The 18773-nt window shown below is 39.3% G+C and overlaps 1 protein-coding gene across 1 annotated transcript in view; it reads right to left on the reverse strand.

Moving 5' to 3' along the window:
* Positions 1–18773, reverse strand: part of MAP3K5 (mitogen-activated protein kinase kinase kinase 5) — a 104017-nt gene that overhangs the window by 58484 nt on the left and 26760 nt on the right. Inside the window, exons 2-5 of the mRNA XM_005509432.3 lie at positions 13398–13537; positions 10597–10620; positions 906–1099; positions 469–637 (exon numbers count right to left, since the gene is read on the reverse strand). Coding sequence (XP_005509489.3) covers positions 469–637; positions 906–1099; positions 10597–10620; positions 13398–13537 — 527 coding nt within the window. The remainder of the gene's footprint in view (positions 1–468; positions 638–905; positions 1100–10596; positions 10621–13397; positions 13538–18773) is intronic.

Raw genomic sequence — 18773 nt, forward strand, 5'->3', positions numbered from 1 at the left:
TGAAACTCCATATAACAAAGTAAGCAAGCACTAGCACCCCTCAGAGAAGCCAAAATGATATAAACATGTTTTGCTGCCATGAGAAATACCACAAGCATGGTGACAAGGCTCACTCATAATAAGAATGTGTATGCATATCAATAGCACAATGCTACCACAGCCTTTAAGCAGGACATACTACAGGCTGTTCATCACATAGTAATGCTGAGATGGAGAAAAGTTATATGTTATTTTATAACAGCACCTGAAAAGTACACAACACTCTTCTGCTACATAAAGGCAAACTATAAACAGTAAAACTGCAAAATAAAGTAAAAAGCATCAGTGAGACTACCGTAAAAGAGTTTTACTAGCGTGTGTTATCCATACAGTCTGCTAGTAAATCCGTGCAAGATGCACTAAGAATTTCACCGAGAATGAAGTTTAATTTTCTACATTTTAGATGATATTTGAGCAGAGGATTCATACCTGGATGTCTCTGTAGGACAGCAGCAAGTTTATTACAATGTCAGCAGACAAGACTTCAACATTATCCACTCGCTGTCGGATCCTCGCCAGCTCGGCTGCAAGCTCTTTGCCTGTGTAGAGGGTTCGGGCTTTCCTGATGTCGTTCAGAATGGATTCCCGGAAATACTGGCTGGAGAGCAACAACTTCACATCAGCAACTGGGGACAGCTCCCTTGCATTTGTTTTTCTGGCCCTGCAGCTCTCCCACAACGTATAAGTGGAACATGTATTGATAGAGCAGTGTCAATGGAGAGAAGACTCTGTCAAGCTAAATTATTCATTATCCATTTGTCTCAGCAGAAGGCAAAACATCACATCACCCTGACACAACAATCTGATATTTATATCACCAGCAGGAATATATGAATTTTACACAGAGATACAAAAAGACAACTCACCTTGAACTGGCCTGTGCCACCTTCAAGAGCTGAACAAATCGATCCACCAGAGGTAAGCATATAGGTCCAAGCAGTGACTCAAAACTGGGCTGCATCAGCTCTGTTAGTCCCTTCATAAAACTGCTGTCACAACAGTACACCTTGTTATGTGGAGTTATCATGTAAGGAACAAACGTGTAGTTACCAGTGCACATCTGTAGAGAAACAAGGTGCAATATGTAGGGCAGTTATGGTTTGACAAGCCTAAGCACGAAACAACTTCACATACTGCTTGCAGAATTTCACTTGTTAAAGGGAGATCTGCTGCTTACTTCAGCAAGACCACCATTTTACCTATGAAGCCTAGGATTACATAAATTCAATTTTCATCTCAAGTGTGATATACACCTGAAATGTATTCTTTCAGATTTCTGAACTGCTTCCTGTAAGAGGAGTCTTTTTAGAAGCACCACGTTGACCTTAAAATAGTCATCGGCTCAACAGCAAAACAATTCTGAGGGCACACCCTTGTCACCCTGACACTGCAGGGAGACTCAAGCGAAGCTGCTGTACACTGTTTTCAAGGTGACTGATATTCAGAAAAGACAAAGCACTCTGCAATTTAGTATAGTTAGGCTCACAGATGTTGAAAACAATAACGCAATCTAGTTGCCTCACAACAGCAAAACTGTAGAGAAAACTAATCCTCATATGAACTGCAAAATGACTCAAATAGTTCAACATAACAAAGACAAATTCCCTGGTATGTAGCAAACCTCCCTGGCCAGTCAGACTTAAAGCTAGATGTATTTCAGAATACTCATTTATGTGCGTATATATATTCAGCATTACCAAACTGTATTGATTTCCGTATCAATGTATCACCGATACCTGTTGCAAAAATAATCATTTAAGTTTATCTTCCAGGAAAGAGGGAGGCAAGATGTCCAGTGCCTGCTAGTACAGATTTACGTACACAGAAAGCTTACAGAATGTTTGTGGTTCCCAAGTGTCTTAACTATGAGACAGCATACCATCAGAATCAGGAGGAGTTCTGCCATTTGGCTCTCAAAGCTCAGATTGCACTACAAAGTGGTCAGCAGCCTGGCAAGAAAAGTCTTAAGGAAGCAATTATTGAGACCCATCATTTTGGTACCCCTAAATTACTTCCAAGGTTAATCACTCTCTGGTCAGCTGCTTCTGCTGTATTGACTTCTAGAGAGCAATGAGGACATCACTTCAGAGTCCTCTGTTGAGCTGAGCTCCAGGCACTGAGAGAGCAGTGACCAAATAGTTTTCAAATGCACAATACCAGCCGTGTGCTTAAAGCATGCATTTTAACATGCATTATTAGATTTTAAAAACATGAAAGCATTGAGGTACTCTAGTCTGTATAAATCTATGTGTACAGATGTATCAGTAAACACATTTGTGTACAGATCAGAGGTTGACTACAAAGAGTACAGGAAATACATTTTTTTATTACACCTCTTGTTTTATGAAACTACACAACCATGCTATAAAGGCAATCCCACCCCCAGTTCTGAGGGTTATAGACAAACTCTATAAAGTTTAAAAGTAATTGATGCCAGCATTTACATGAGGTCCACTGAGCTCAGCTAACTCAGAACCTGGTTGGAGATTATTACATACACAGACTTGAATGAGGATGAATTTAGTTTTTCTTCCTCAACAACTGTGAATTAGCTGAATAGCTAGGACAAAATTTTTCTGTGCATCAGTGTAACAATTCCAAAGGAAACTTGAGAACTGGGAGGCGTATGACAATATTTTTAACAAGAAGTTAAGAAGTTTGATGCTAGATCCCAAACTGCTCACCTTTACAATGGAGAACTGAGTGAACACTTCTGATCAAGAATATGCTAACATGTAGGGTGATCACACACTCAAGTGTGAATGGATGAAACTTCGACCCTGCTAAAACCTAATAAGCCCCACAGTCCAAAGCAGAAAGGAAATTATTAATTTGCGGGAACTGGTTTCAGCCCACAGGGTGGGCAGTGACTGGCAAAGGAGCCACTATTAAGCACAGGCAGACTATTCCCTGATTTTCCTTTTGTTAAATAAAGGAAAAGTTTGGGAAGTCAGAGCCAAGAGAAAGGGTGAAATAGCTACAGATATCCTGGGGCAGGCATTTTACTTCCCAATGTTTATTCAGTGCCTTAAAAATAGAATTGAAGACTGCTTGCAGCAAGGCCTTCTCAGACCTCTGGCACACTATTTCCAAAGCTCAGGTCTCAATTAAAAATCAACTCTAAAAAAGGATGTTTCCAGCTTTTGAAATCCACAGAACCCAAAGTTTATCCTGGCATAATAGTCAGGCCACCTACAGAGGCAGTACTGGAGTCTTCAGAAATAATCCTACTAGCAGGAAAACTACTCTTCCTGCAGAGGCCAAGTGCCTGACTCCATTGCTGAGCAAGAGCTCCTTTAAACTAATCCCCAGTGCACCTTCTGTAGGAAGCAGCTATCTATTTCAGTGGAACAAGAGAGCCAACAAAAATTAGTTTGCCTTCATTCTTCCTGCTACTTGAGGAGAGAAAAAAGCTGGTTATATTATAGCTATAGCCTCCTATAGAAGACACAGAGACCCAGTAGCCTTTGGAAGCAGTGGAAAAGGAAGAACTTGACAGTGAAAGACGGGAGGAATCACTACAGAATCACAGAATGGCTGGGGTTGGAAGGGACCTCTGGAGATCAGCTAGTCCAACACACCTGCTAAAGCAGGTTCACCAGAGCAGATCACACATGAATGTGTCCAGGTGGGTTTTGAATGTCTCCAAAGGAGACTCAACAACCTCTCTGGGCAACCTGTTCCAGTGCTCTGGAAGAGGCCCATGGGAAGAAAACAGAAGAAAAGAAAATCCATTTATTGTTGTTCAGAAGGCCCCCAGGATTCTCAGAGAGTTGTCTCAAGGTACCATCTCACCTAGATCCTCAGCAGCAAACAGTGTGGGAAACACAGTGGCCTTTCACTCAGCCAGGTCATTAGTTTGGTTGTTAGCTTAACCTAGACAGTTATGTTTTATGGGGAGCTCTGTATCTCCAAACTTCTCAAGTTTGGCTGAAATTCATCAGACAGACAAAACAGGCAGATATAGAAAGAGGGTGGAGGATGAAAAAGCAGTGCAAGTTCTTAAGTTTCATTTCCTTAGGAAATAGGCTTAAAAAAAAAAAAATATCCCCCACACAGCAAAGTTAAGAAATATAAGAAATATTGACCTCAATTTCTCTTTCCTAGCTAAAGAGTACATTAGATATTTTACAGCTGAACCAGACAAATGCAGACAAGCAAGAGCTCTATTGACAAAAGGAAAAAAGGACTCAAAAGTTATATATTATTTACTGAAGGCGGTGGTTGAAGATAGAGAACAGTGACGGCAAGCCTGCTCTTGTATAATAAAATCTACAGCCTTTCACTATGGAGAAACATATTTTGTCACCATCACAAATTTAACTACAAAGAGCCCAACCCTGAGTGCATTTGGGCAATGACTGGGACGGGAGCCAGAGGGGACCAGGCTTAGGGGCAGCAGCTGAGAAGCTGCTCCAGTGTCAGACAGCTCTACACCTTCTGCCCTGACGCAGAGCACATGGACTTGCTTCTTTCCTCATTCCCAGGCAATGCAACCTGTCTCAGCCACTTTTACTTCCTTTCCCACCTTTCTTCATCAAAATATAAAGTTACATTAACTGAAGTCAGAAGGGATCAGACGGTCTTACAGGCACACACTTCCTATCTGCTCATACATTACATTTTGACTTACTGCACATTATTCCACTTAGATGTTTAAATACATTCCACTTATCCTATTAAAACCTGCTCTGTAACACTCCATCCCACCTGTGATCTCTCAAACTGATATTCTTTCCTAACCCTAATTAACTTCACTCTATATTCTAAGTTTGCTGAGCAGCCAAGACAAAATCATTGTTTTCCTCTCCTCTGACTCATCACACCATGTACAGTCTAACAGAATCAAGCCATTCAAGAAAAATGGGCAATTTTTGAAGGAGTAACACCTTAAACCCAATTGCAGTATTCCCAGTTACATCTATACCCTTTAAAAAACAAACAAACAAACCCAAAAACATGAGTAGCATAAAAGAGGTTCAAAAGTGGGTGGGAATAGATCTTCCCAATCTACAACATGTGCTATTAGTTTCATTCTCCAGCCCTCTTTCTTTATAAAGCCCTCATTATTTAAGGTTTAAAGTTCAAATTACACTAATGAAAGTTCCAATGTGATTGCAGGTCACCTGAGTTGAAAGCTGAAAGGCATTACTGAGCATATCAGGGGCCAGGACAGGCCATGAGTGTGCACGCAGATTGTTACTATGGCTCAGCCTAATGCACAAGAACTCAGGACATTAGATACGGTAAACTTGGTCTGAGCTCTCAGATCAGTTGAACTGGTTATATCAAGGAGATATGAATGTATGTATCTTTGAAGGTTTTGGGCCAGCACACTCAGTACCTGGTGACATCAGGCCATGTTCTGAAAGATTATCTGTGTCACAGCCCATTTCATCAAATCAGTCAGACAAATCAGAAGGCAGAAGTACTGGCTGGAGACAGCTACACAGGCATTAAGTGCTTACCACAAAGTGATAAAAATCTGTAGTTCGGTTTTGCAAATGTTTTAATTGGTTTATATTTTACTAACCTCCCTTCCTAACTTACTGTGCAAAATTTAAAAATTCCAGAGTGTGTGTAATTTCCATTTAAATACAACCGCAAGATTGTCTTAATGCCTCTACAGTCACAGAATTTAAGACTATGCTGCTACTAGCTAGACCTATTGGTCACTGGAACATTAAACACTTCCTTCTTGTTCGATATCCTTTCTCAGCATGTGAAAATAAAATATAGCACCTACTTGTATTTGAAATAATAAAAATACATAGCACATAGTTATATTTTAACAATCACAAAAGGAATATAAAACAACTCTTTCAATAACCCTCTCTAATACACAGCTGTCACTTCCGAAAGTGGTTGCCTTCTGGAAATTCAGTTTGGAGACGTCGTCTTATTAGAAAGAACATTATGCAATAAGGTAAACACTGTTCTCTCTTCCACAAATACATCTGACATAGTACAGAAGATTTTTCTCAGGAAGTTGTACAATAAAGACGACATGGTACTACACAAATGAGCATTTGAGTTCTGCCCAATTAATTCTAAGATCTTGAATTTTGCTTCAAAAGCAGGGAGAACAATCTGCAAAATCCTAAGCAAAGGTGTGCAATCCTCTCAGTTCCCTGAAGCTCTTTACTAACGCTGCTCAGTTGGAATTATTTAACTGTCAATATCCACAAACAGAAGAAAACTGCATTCAAAGACATGAAGTGACAAGCAAAACAGAAATCCCCCAAACAAAAACATGATGCTTTACTCATGGATGGGAGAACCTGACAGACTGCCACCTACTTGCCTGAGCTTCAAGTCAGCGTCCACCAATGTAACTTTAGAGGTTTTTTAAATAAATAAAATCAGCTGAGGTAATAAAAATAATCAGTATCTCTCGCAGTAGGAACTGTTCTTCCTGCTGACTCTCCTCTAATTAAGATCAGCTTTTTTACATTTCTCCCAATAGTTCTTTTGAGAAATATTTGCTTTTATTTAAGTTCTTCTGATGAGATTTTTCTTAAACGCAATTCTTTGACTGCACAAGGTGTTGGATGTAGCAGATGACAAAGTCCTAAACCAAGTTATTAAATCTGTTTCCTCCATCCTCCAAATACACAGTAAATCAACATGTGCTGATGTTTAGATGAATACAAGTCTTAGTTTGGGTTTACTTCGAATCCCGCTCACATGAACGACAGCCTTGCTATTGATTTGAAAAGAAACACAAGTAAGCCTCACACCTCAAATGAACTGAAGCACAGAAACGGAGTCTACTCTTTAAAATACTTCACATTTTCTTTGGTAATACATTCCTTCTTTATATGCTCAGCAATAACATTCTATTGCAGCCATGCCACATCCTAAATGCTTGTTACAGATCAGTATATACTCCATATGTACCTTTTATCATATTCACACAGGAAAAAAAAATGATCAAACTTTTTTCAGTGAAGTATGCGCCAAATATTTAAGTCAAAGAATTCGAAAAATGAAAGAATAAGCAAGAGATAGTGATGTATCATAAATAACAAGAAATACCACAGCTGTAATCAAACTATTTACTGAAAGTTACTATGTAGCATTTTTACATACAGAATCACAGAATGTTAGGGATTGGAAGGGACCTTGAAAGACCATCTAGTCCAATCCCCCTGCCAGAGCAGGAACACCCAGATGAGGTTACACAGGAAGGCGTCCAGGTGGGTTTTGAATGTCTCCGAGAAGGAGACTCCACAAGCCCCCTGGGCAGCCTGTTCTGCTGAGTCAGTCAGCTGGGTGAGGAGTATTAAAAATATTTCCCCCTGTTTTCACAATAACCAATAGCTGAACACATCCTCTAGAATCTACAGTCGTCCAGTAGTACCTATACAGAGGCTCCAAGCTTGCAGATACCTGAAAGAGTGCTGCACCAAGTACCAGTCTACACCCTAAACCGGAGGTAGTCAGGAAGGGCTGGGGAAAACCAGTAAAAGTTAAAATCTCTGGTCCCCCCCAAGTGTCAGAAAAGGAAAACACTAGTAAGTGTCCTCAGCCATATAACGTTAACCCTGTTGCTTAATCTCTGTCTGTGAGTCAGCTGCCCAACAGAACAGTCCCTGTTGCCCCTGGATGGTCCTTCCAACCAGACCAGCAGCCATACCAGGATCTGACCCCCTGGGTAGCTCCAACCTGGGGCAAGCAAGCAGCCTGAACTGAATGGTGAGCACTGTTTCAAGGTGTTAATTACTGCAGCTGTTTACAAACCATACATGTAATGCATGCACATTGAAGTTCCTCAGATTCAGCAAGAAGTGAAATTAAAACAAAAAAAAACATGACACCAAAAACACGAGACAAAAAAACCCCACACAACTGGCTATTTTGAACCTGACCTTCAGCTTTTCTCCAAAGTTGATAAGATTCAAACTAGGGAGAAGCAGGATGAAATAAAAACTGGTGAGCTAAAACAAGCAAAGTACAGCCATGCACTGTAACCTTTATACCAACATCTCCTTGTGACTGAAACTCTTTACTAGTAATTTCTAGAATGCCTCTGCTGCTTGGTTGACCTCAAAAATCAGATAACAGCAAAAACTAAACTTGAGCTTTCAAATATCAAACTGCCTCTTGTTGAAGTATCACTCCCTGTAAAAATGTATTACATGTTTTTGGTGTTATTGCAACATTTGGAAAAGGTCCAACTAAATAGCTATGAAACCGCATACAACAGGAAACGAGCCCATGTTATCTTGTACTGCTCTGCCCTGATAGGGTCCAGGCAGTTTATCCTAGCTATGCAACATCATATCGACTATTGATAGGAAGCACAAAAATCCAGTCAGAACAAAGAACATAACAGTTGGTAATGGATTTTTTTTCTTTTTCTCCCCACCAGTTTTAGGAATACAAGGTTCGGGCAAAGAAAACACAAGGTGCTCCAGTTAGATATATATAGATACACATACACGCACTTGTTTTACAGCCTTTTTAATCCCCTGGTGCCAAGGATACCATTGTCCTGTTACAGCCAATTTCTGCATGCTATTAAAAAACATGTTAGAGAACAGCAGGACTAAACTCCTGGTTTATTTATATATGAACTCTATTTTTTCATATTTGCAACCTCACAATCATTTGTATAGCTATTTTTGGTAAGGGTGGGCATCACAGTCTCAGCCTCTCAAGAACAATACCTCTGTCCTACCAGTTTATCCAAAAGTCATATGATTTACAAAGCAACATGATTTTCTTGAAGTAGGAATAGTTAGGTATGCACTAACACTACAGAAAGACTCCTTCCTGGCAGTTTGGCTCACAACATGCCAAAAAAAATAAAGAAGAAGAAAAAAAAAATCCACAGCAGTTTCTAGGCCAGTTTTAGTGACTTCCCTATTCCAGTCCCTGGGAAAATACTTCCTCCCAGAAAAGATGTTATGTGGGTGTGCTTGGAAACATCCAAGACTCTCAAGGAACACATTTGTTTTGTGGCACACGTTGAAACATTTCTAAAAGTGATAAATGACAGTTTCACAGCCACCTATCCAAATTTAAATGGAAAACAGAACAATCCTTTCTCAAACAGATGACAGCAAAGTTACCCTACCTCTCCTTGAGCTTCAGAGACTGTCATTTAAAAATAGGACAAGATGACATCTCACCTTTATTCTACTGTACAAGTTGTCATCTGCTGGTTTCCTGCTAACGGAGCTCTTGCCCCTGTCCTCCCAGGGACACTAGATCAGTCACTCACCATTTTCCCTAGATCTGGGACCACCGGAACAAAAATACAGAATGCATTTACAAGAAAGGCCTTACTGTTCTCTCTTATTGTTTGTAAAACTGTAACTGATCATTTACTCCACTTTCATTAAAGAAAGGCAATAGATTTTTAGTCTAACATCATTCACAGCATTCTGAGGGTCTCTGAAAAGCACTTTATGGTTAAGAACTATACAGAAACTCTTTATGGAACCCTCTTTGCCTCTTTTTTAAATTTAAAAAAACATAACTTAAAATGTAGCGTTAGGAACAATGCCTGCACTGGTGTTTAAGCCACCTTTAGAAACTCTATCAGCTATAGTAGATAACTGCATCCTTTTCAAATGGTGTTTCATACTGGCAGAAGTCAGCAGTTAATCCAGAAATAATCCAGTTTTTATGGCAGTTTCAACACTGTGGGAAATAAAACCTGACCAATTTCTAAAATTAAATGCTTCATATGCCCCTTAGAAAAGTTAATTCAAATATATGGAATTGTACGGCATACAAATAGCACCTCAAGGTACCTGCACACCACTGACTAACCGCTATAAAATTATATTTTAGCATATATGGCTACTAGTAAGTCTCAAAAGCGAAGCCAAGAACAACTCAACATGCCAGATAATATATTCTGACAGGACTGGCCCCGCTGCTCCACAACTAACCACAGTGAGACAGCAGTGTTCTCACAGTCACAGGTCTGCCCCCCTTGAATGCAGCAGGGAAAAAGCGGATTCACAAGGCCAACCTCAGAAACCAAAGGGAACCCGACGTGCAGAAACCTGCAGTTACATGACTGACAGTCACTGACAGACTGCTGGGATCTGCACTCCACTTGGACTAACAGGCTCCAGGACCCAACTTCCAGAAATAAACACACACGCGCTCTCTTTATAAATATATATATATTTTCATAGGTGTATCCATGGGTTTCTAAAACAAGCACCAGTTTCCAAATAACTCTCCTTTTCAATAGAGTATTTCTTAAAAACACTGAAGAACACTGTACAGAAAAAGGCAACAGAAAAAAGATGACAGATGTAAATGGCACATGAAAAAAATATGGCAGATATGTAAAGGCAGCAGGAAAATATCACTGATAGATGGAGGTAAGGTAAGAAGCAAGCCTGGTATCTAGCAACAAAGTGATATACACAGATTTGCTGCTAAGATTTCCAGAATTCTCCATGTAAACTCTATAAAATACGGCATGACAGTGAGAAATGATTCAAGTGGAAAACATAAGACAAACAACATTAAACAGAACAGAAACTTGCAATGTCTAAAATTCAACTGGCACAGAGAAATCATACTTACATTATTCTTCTGGCAAATAATTTCCTGGAATAAAAAACAAAGAAAAAATGCATCATTAAACAACTACTAAGAAAGATATCTGATCAGTATGACTTTCTAATATTCATGTCTACAGACACAGGACAGGAAAGGCTGGTGGTTAGATGTTTCCTATGCCTGTCAAATCAATATAAATCAAGTACTGTCCCAGGAGAGACAAAACAACTATGGAACCAAGTAAATATGTACATCCTATATATGCAGAGGAACATTTGTAGTGTGTGCATCTTTATACACATACACATACATACATGTATATATAAGAACATTTACATAGGGAAGAGTATGTACGAAGAGTTATGCTGTCCAAAAAATTGACTATTAATACACATCTACTCATATTTGAAAAGTTAAATATAGTAACATTTTGCTGCCAGCAGAAAAAAACTGTAGAGAATAATAAATGCAGTATCTCTATGAGGTTTTAAAATATTCCAAACCTGACTGAAATTCACATTGCTCCAGTATCTAATGCAAAGAATTTATCTTCTTATTTTAAATGTAAATTTTCAGAGAACAAGAAGCCAGGGCACACACAGACAGAGAGAGCTGGTTCTTGCACACTAATCTGGGTGGTACAGGCTGAGTGTGAACCACTTTTGGACAGCAAACTCACTTTCAGGGAGATTTGTCAGCAAATTCTGATCCCAGCAACCGATAACCCTGCCAGATTTATCAAACAGCTACGCTACACCTCTGCTACTGGGACTGCTGAGCAGCTTCACCTATACCACAGCATGAAAAACAGAGTGTCAAACCAAGTCACCTCATATTTTCCACATTGCCCAAGTCAGGCTTCCATAAAACTGCTCTTGCCCCTGTTGAGGGGGGAAGTTTCAAATAAGACTCTTGCTAGCTTTCTAAGTGTGGGATATAAATCTATTTGTATACACAAATAGACAAACCTATACATGTACATATATAGAACCATAGGATGGTTTGGAGTGGAAGGGACCTTTAAAGGTTACCTACTCAAACTCCCCAGCATGGGCAGGGACATCTCTCACTAGATCAGTTTGTTGCGAGCCCCGTCCAATCTGCCCTGAATGTTCACACAGAAGAATATTCCACCAGCAAAAGTTCACCTGTATTGCTTGGCACCCCAGTTAAATCATGTTCTACAGCTTTGTGTTTCGTGCATTTCCATGATCATTTCCAGATTTTGAATTCATCACCTTCTACACAAGACTAAAACCGCACACACACTCCTGCATTGCTTCTACTCTATCTGCTGACTGTAACAAATAGGAACAAACACGGCCTCAAAAAATGCTCAGGCATGCCCACAACTATTTTTTTTTCAGGCAGTCACTAAATAATACAGAAAAGGTCTTGCTCTCTGACAACTTGTCTGCAAACAACCTAAAGCAGAAACATGGGCCCAGCTCAAAGCTAAAGGAAACCAAAGAGAGGTTTTTGAGTACTATACTGGCAGCAACTGGGACATCCAAGTCTCCTTGTGCAGAACTGGGCTTTCACTGACATCAGTGGGAATCCTGCGAAGTCCAGCTCCTAAACTAGTAAAAAGTTCTCCCAAGTGCCCAAGGAAGCTTGGTGCCTCACTCCAAACTATAGCCAGTGGGAGCTGGGTATCTTGGCACCTTAACCAGCACAATGAAATTCTGCTCTGCTTATACTGTAGGTCATTGTACTTGCATAATTGAATTCAATGCACACAGAGGTATTTTGTCATTTGCAGTTTTATTTTTAGGGCTTTTTTTTCTATATACTCTGTGTTGCAAAAAGAAAGGAAATCACTCCAGTTCGCTGAGAAAATCTGAAGGGAAGAAACTGAGTTCATCAAGGTATGCCCCTTCCAAAAGATGGCCAAGCTGCAAATAATGGGACAGACTCAAAACCAAATATCCTACACTCACTAGGCAGCAGCACTGGAAGCAAGCACTTCATGAGAGGCGGCAGTTCCCAGACTGCAGTCTGACTCACCAAGCTGCTTACTAAAATGCTTCTTTTCAGCAACGCCTAGAATGGAAGTGCAATAGCATAAAACACGTCCTGATCAGAGCCCATTAATCCGAGGGAGGGCAAGTAACTGAAAAGACTGCCATCCACATTGTCTGCCCTCCCCCATCTGCAGGGAAGTTAAACCTTTAGCAGAGTCAGAAAGAGGAAGCAAGTATCAACTCCTTGGCCAACACAATTCACAGCCCCATAGGTTATCTTAAACCATCATCTTGCCTTAAACCAAACTCCCATACTGTGAACTGTGACCCTGAGGAGGAGGCACACGTTTTGTTTTTAACCAACTCTGCTACAGCTATAACTCAGCAAGGCATAACAGAGACCATCTGGGGCCCCATCAGGTTTAGCCAGAGAACTGCTGCTTTACACAGGGGCTAAAACTTACTCTGCTGCCCCCTACACAATACCATTCTCATCCACTTGTTACTACTATAACAATTTACCCCAAACACCAGTAACTCTCTAGAATAACAAAACCACATATTTCATTTCTTATCTGAAATTTGTCAAACTTCTGTTTCTAGAAAGAGCTATTTAACACATAGGTGTTTACAGACCGATAAAATAATCTACATCTTTTTCTTGGGAGAAAAGAAACTGAGTTTTTCAGCATCACACTGTGGCTATGTTTCCCAGGCCTCAGAACACTTTTGCTTTACTTTTGTGAAACACCAGTGGCATCTGTATTTCCTATGCAAACAGACAACCCATTTCAAGAGCTGGACCAACTGTGACTTCCTCCCCCCCACAACCAAACACCCCATTTTTCTAATCAAAGCTACCTTCAGTGACTGCAGAGACTCTGCATTGGTATCACAGTAGAGGATGATGTTGTTGGCCATGCTGAAGCTCTCCCTGACTCCCAGATGGTAGAACAGGGAAGGCTGACGGAAGGCATCACTCATCTCTACAACAGCAATATCTGCAGAAAGAAATGAGAAATGGTCAATGCCACACTTTTCTGGCAGCCAAATACTTCTACACCATGCCTCTTCACACAATTTCTTTGATAAGACGACCCAATTTTAAGTAGGAAATAAGTGATCTAGAGGGATTTCCCTATTTTAGCTGTTATGTCTGAATTTTGAAGATAGTCAGCAGGATGTGGTGGTGGTTGATTTTTTTTTTTTCCCCTCTTTCTTTCTTCCTTCCTCCCGCTACCTTTTTTTGGTTTTTTATTTTTTCTTTTCTTTTTAAGTGAGACCTTGATTTCCTCAGGTAAAAACATCACTAATCAAGAAAAAGCAAAAAGTTCATTTGGTGCCTTGGAGAATAAAATCTCTTTGCTTAATTTACACATGATGATTGATGACCTTACAGAAAAAAAAAAAAAAAAGAAAAACAAAAGAAAAAAATTACATTGAATGCGTATTTTCACCCTCTGTGCAAGTTGCAATAAAATGTCATGCAATATATTTACATCACTGCAGAACATACTGTACACATTCTGTATTAGAATCTTGGAAGAAAACAGCTGTAAACTGAACGAAAGGCAAAAGTAAACTTTCAATATAAGTTACCACCCAGATCTATTTTGATTCATATAAGAAGACCAGAGAGGGAGAGAGAAAAGGAAAAGGTACAGCAGAATAGAAGGAAAGATGGAATGAATATGTAAAGCCACAGAAACCCTCATATCAGTAAGAATTTCATTGTGCAGAGAATTGTGTTCATCACAACTTTTACTTGCATGACTAAAACTAAACACACGCACAAATGCTTACAGTACAAGGAATGTAGCCCATAATTTATCTTAAAACATTTGTTTCATTTGCCCAGATTCACACCAAAGTAAAACAAGAGGCAAAGTGTCAGCAGAAGTATTTAAGGTTATTATAACAGGCAGCACATCTCTACTGCAAAAGGCTTGTGGGATCAAGAGAACAAAACAAGAAAATTGACTCAACTCCACCTCTCCTGCAAACACACTTCTGTCTCTACAATCAATTAAAATTTTTTGTTCCTTTTCTTTCAGGAAAAAATAAAACGGAATTCAGAGAAATGCAGTTCTGTGAAGAGCAGAACAAAAAAAGCAGCCCGGTTTCCAGTGTCTCTCCCTGCTTTCCCCTCCCTACAGACACTTTTATGACAGAAAAGACAGGTAGCAAGACGAGCTCAGCAGGCAAAAAGCTTTATGTACCATCAAGTTTCTCTACTCTAATGGATTTAATAAGGGCTTCTACCTCTAACCACAACTTTCGCCTTGCCTATTTCCTTAGATCATCAAAACTGCTAAGAAGCTATTCAATAAAAGATAAGCCTCGTGGCCATGCTCTCAACTGGGAAGGCAGCAATGGTGTGTCTCCAACTTGTTGAAAAGTAACATCTTTGAGACATCTACTCTTTAGCTGTACTTTACTTCAACTGGCCTACAGGCTTAGAAATTATTAAAAAGCTGAAGAAAGGATAGATACACACAGGGCATTAATAGACAGCACATGCATATGCAAGCTTAGGTTCTTCAAGAAACAATATTAAAGGACAGGAGAGTAACAGTAATAAAAAAGGATTTTTTTCCCTCAAAAAGCAAATATTGAATTATGTTTTCTAAAAGTTCCATAACTTCTATTTTAAGAATCTTCCTCAGCCTGATTTCATATCAAATATTTGAAGTATGCATTGCATCAGACACATTTTATTGAAGTGAAAAAGGCAGTGCATTGCTATGACCATACAGACGCTGACTTTCTTTAATTTTAGGAAACTGAGACATCACAAAAGCCAAACAAAAATAACAATATTGCTACTATATTTTGCTCAGATGAGATTAGGGTTTGTTTGGGTTTTTTTAGGAAGTTGCCGAAATACAAGCTCTATTTTTAACTACTCTTATTCATATAAAAGTCTGATCTTGAGCAACTGTAAGTCTACAATTGTGACATGGAGCAGGAGGAAGATTTGCACAACTTGCCATGACTAATTCTCAAACCTTGCAAGATAACGTGCTCTCATGAGGGATGCAAAACTAAAAGAGAAATACTACTTAAAGGAAAAAAAAAAAGTGATAGAGCCTGATCAAACTCAGAACACAGAAAATACTTGAGATATCTTACATTAAAATGGCAAGTTCTCAGAACCAGGAAGAACAACTACTCTTAAAATATGTACATGTATATATGTGTGCATATATATACACACACCACTGTCAAAATCAGCTGGCCAAAACTGTTTAACACAATTGTTAGAACAAATCTGACTGCAGGCTGCACTGCAAGAAATGTTCTTGGGTCTTGTTCTATCCCTATCACAGCAATTAAAAAATTAAAAAACCTACTACTCATAAAAGAAAACACCACCAAAACCTCAAGTTACTTCAACAGAGGAGGGAAGTACCACAAGAATAAGGAAACATTTGTAAAAAAAATTACACTAAGATACTGGTATAAACTCTGTTGTGATACTTATATTTCTTATGTAACTAAGAGGATCTCTTTCCTTTATATATAAAGACCTCTGTGAAATCCAGGTCTTCTGGATAATCTCATTTGATAACACAGTATCTTCCTTAAAATAGGTTCAACTTCAAAGAAGTTTTCCTTCTTGCTCTAGCAGTTACATATTTTAAGATGAAGTTGTCATTCATGACAAAGAGACCAGATTTCTGAAGTCCAGGTTAGCCCTCAGGGCTGGTATCACAGTTTGAGGGGAACAGCCCAATTCTTACCTGCAATTCCAACAAGCCACAAAAAATATGTGCACTTTTGGAATCAAGTGTCTATCCAATAAATAAAAAAAACCAAAACAATGTACACCCCTAAACCAACTCTTCTGACAGACCCATTTCTGACTGTCTTCTTTCACAACATTGGGAGAGAAATTCCTCTGACCTAAGGAAGGATCAGTGTACGGAGCACCGGTCAGAAGTCAAATACAAACCACCAAGTAGAAGCTCATTTAAAAAAAAAAAAAAAATTAAAAAACCAGTGCTAATGATTCCTATAAAGCACCTGAACTGTACTGTCAAGCACACTATAAAGCAGCTAAATACTATATTCAGTTACATAAATACGATTACAAGTTTAGCAAAGCTCAGTAAGACTGATGGCTTCCAAGACAAATGTAACTCAATTAAACATTCATAAAAATTCACTAGCTCAGAAAAATCAGGATTTAGCTAAGCCCAAAAGAACTGCTCAGTCTTCAGTACGCAAACCATCAGAATCCCATTTATCAGGCTCTCACTCACATTTCCCCCAGATGAAATTAATCTAACAGGCTGCTGCAATGAAAGATACACTTTCCATTCACTGGAAAATACAAATTCACAAGTGGCAAAATGGCATTTCAATAAAGGCGGAAGAATTATGTCTGCAGTTACACTGAATAAAACCCACTTAAAATATTGGCAATTTCGCTTTCAAGGTAAGTAAAATAATAACTGACCAAGAATATGAATCAGAGTAGAGCCCTATCAACACCTAAGCCCTCAAGATGAACCACTCTGAAGACCATGGATTGACAATTCACTCCAAGTGCTCTTTTCTTTGCTGCAATACAGAAGATGTAAAGTCTGTTCAGACTCCAGCAGCCCAATGAGCAGGGTGAGGATGGAGGTTCACTGCATAGAACATGAGCAAGAGACAGGTAAGGGAAGAACTGCAAGTCTTGCAACCCCACAGGTTGCACGAAAGAATAAATTTTATACCTTATTCTGGTCTTAGGCACAAGATTAAATTTCCCTTTCTCTACCTCCTGACAGCAGACCTAGCTACAGGTCACTAATCTTACTTAAAGAAACCAGGGTAAGTATGGTATTTGCTAGCCATCTTTCACATTATGGGTAAAAGTCTCATAATAGAGTAAATTGTGTCTTGCTACTTTACAAACAATAGAGTATGCCTAGCCATAACCTTCTCTCCCACCTCCTTAAACAACTGGCATGCCCACAAGGATGTAACAGAAGCGTAACTTAAGCGTGAGACTAGAGCTTAGATCTGGCCTTGGTAAGAGAAAAAGCACAAATGCAGCAGCAGGCAGTTGAGCAAAGCACTCCAAGCTCTACCTGTCTGCCAACAGCAGCAAATCCACCTGTAATGAAGCTGCCTACACCTACAGACTAGCTTGGACAACCCCACACTGTGCTGCTGACATAGCAAACACACACAGAGCAGTCACCCTCTATGTTATTAGGTTAACTAACATCTATATCAGCAAGAGCTTGAAACACACCATTACACACTCAAGAGAACAAAATACCACTACACTGGGAATCGGCTTCTTATTATCCCGGGAAACCAGATTCACATGATGGGATTGGAGACAGTTGACTTGACCCTTCTTTCCTGAGAAGCAGCAGAAAATGACACATCTGTGAAGCCTGACATATATTACAATTGTGTTAGCAATAATTCTTACCTGCAGTGTAAATCTGGTTAGCTCTTTCTAAGCTATCTGTACAAAGAGTGAGAATTTCACGTATAAAAATCTCCACAATTTTTTTAGGAAAGGTTGATTAGTAAAAACTTAAGATTATACACAATGATATGGTCAAGAGGGGCAAGTGTCCGTTAGTGGATTTAATGCCCTTTGCTCTTGGTTATTGCCAATGCCTTTAGTCACCAAGAACGCAATAAATTAAATGCAATGGTCAAAGTTCATCACGTATTCATTGTTTAAAACATGACAGGGCAAAGAATGTTTGAACAAATACTCAGATATCACACACATACACCCTATTTTTTGACACTACCTGCTTACTACAGTGCTGCCAGGAAAAATAATTAATGCAAACAGAGCAACTATAAAACTAATGAATGTTTATGTTTAGTATTATCATCTAATTAATTGGTATGAAACACATGGCCATTGCCTTACATTCACTGTCCCACAATTAATCAGGGCAAAAGGAAAGCTGATAACAGCAGCGTCCGAGACAGTCCAATATTTAGGATTCTTTTCCACTTGGGGATTAAAAGACAGTAAGATATTTCTCTGACAAAGATATAGAAAGAAAAGCTCTTGTGACAAAATTTATTCAACGTAAGTCTGAACACTAAACGTTTTTCATACTGCAGTAGCAGCTCTTCATTCAGCATTATAACAGTGGTTTCGATAAGCCATGATGACATGTACTATTGGGTAAGCTTTCAGAACCAAGCAAACAACATCCTTATCTACTTCAACTTCTTCATGGCTCTCTATGTTTGGCACAGATATCT

The sequence above is a fragment of the Columba livia genome, chromosome 3 (genome assembly GCF_036013475.1).
Source record: "Columba livia isolate bColLiv1 breed racing homer chromosome 3, bColLiv1.pat.W.v2, whole genome shotgun sequence".
Taxonomy (NCBI): domain Eukaryota; kingdom Metazoa; phylum Chordata; class Aves; order Columbiformes; family Columbidae; genus Columba; species Columba livia.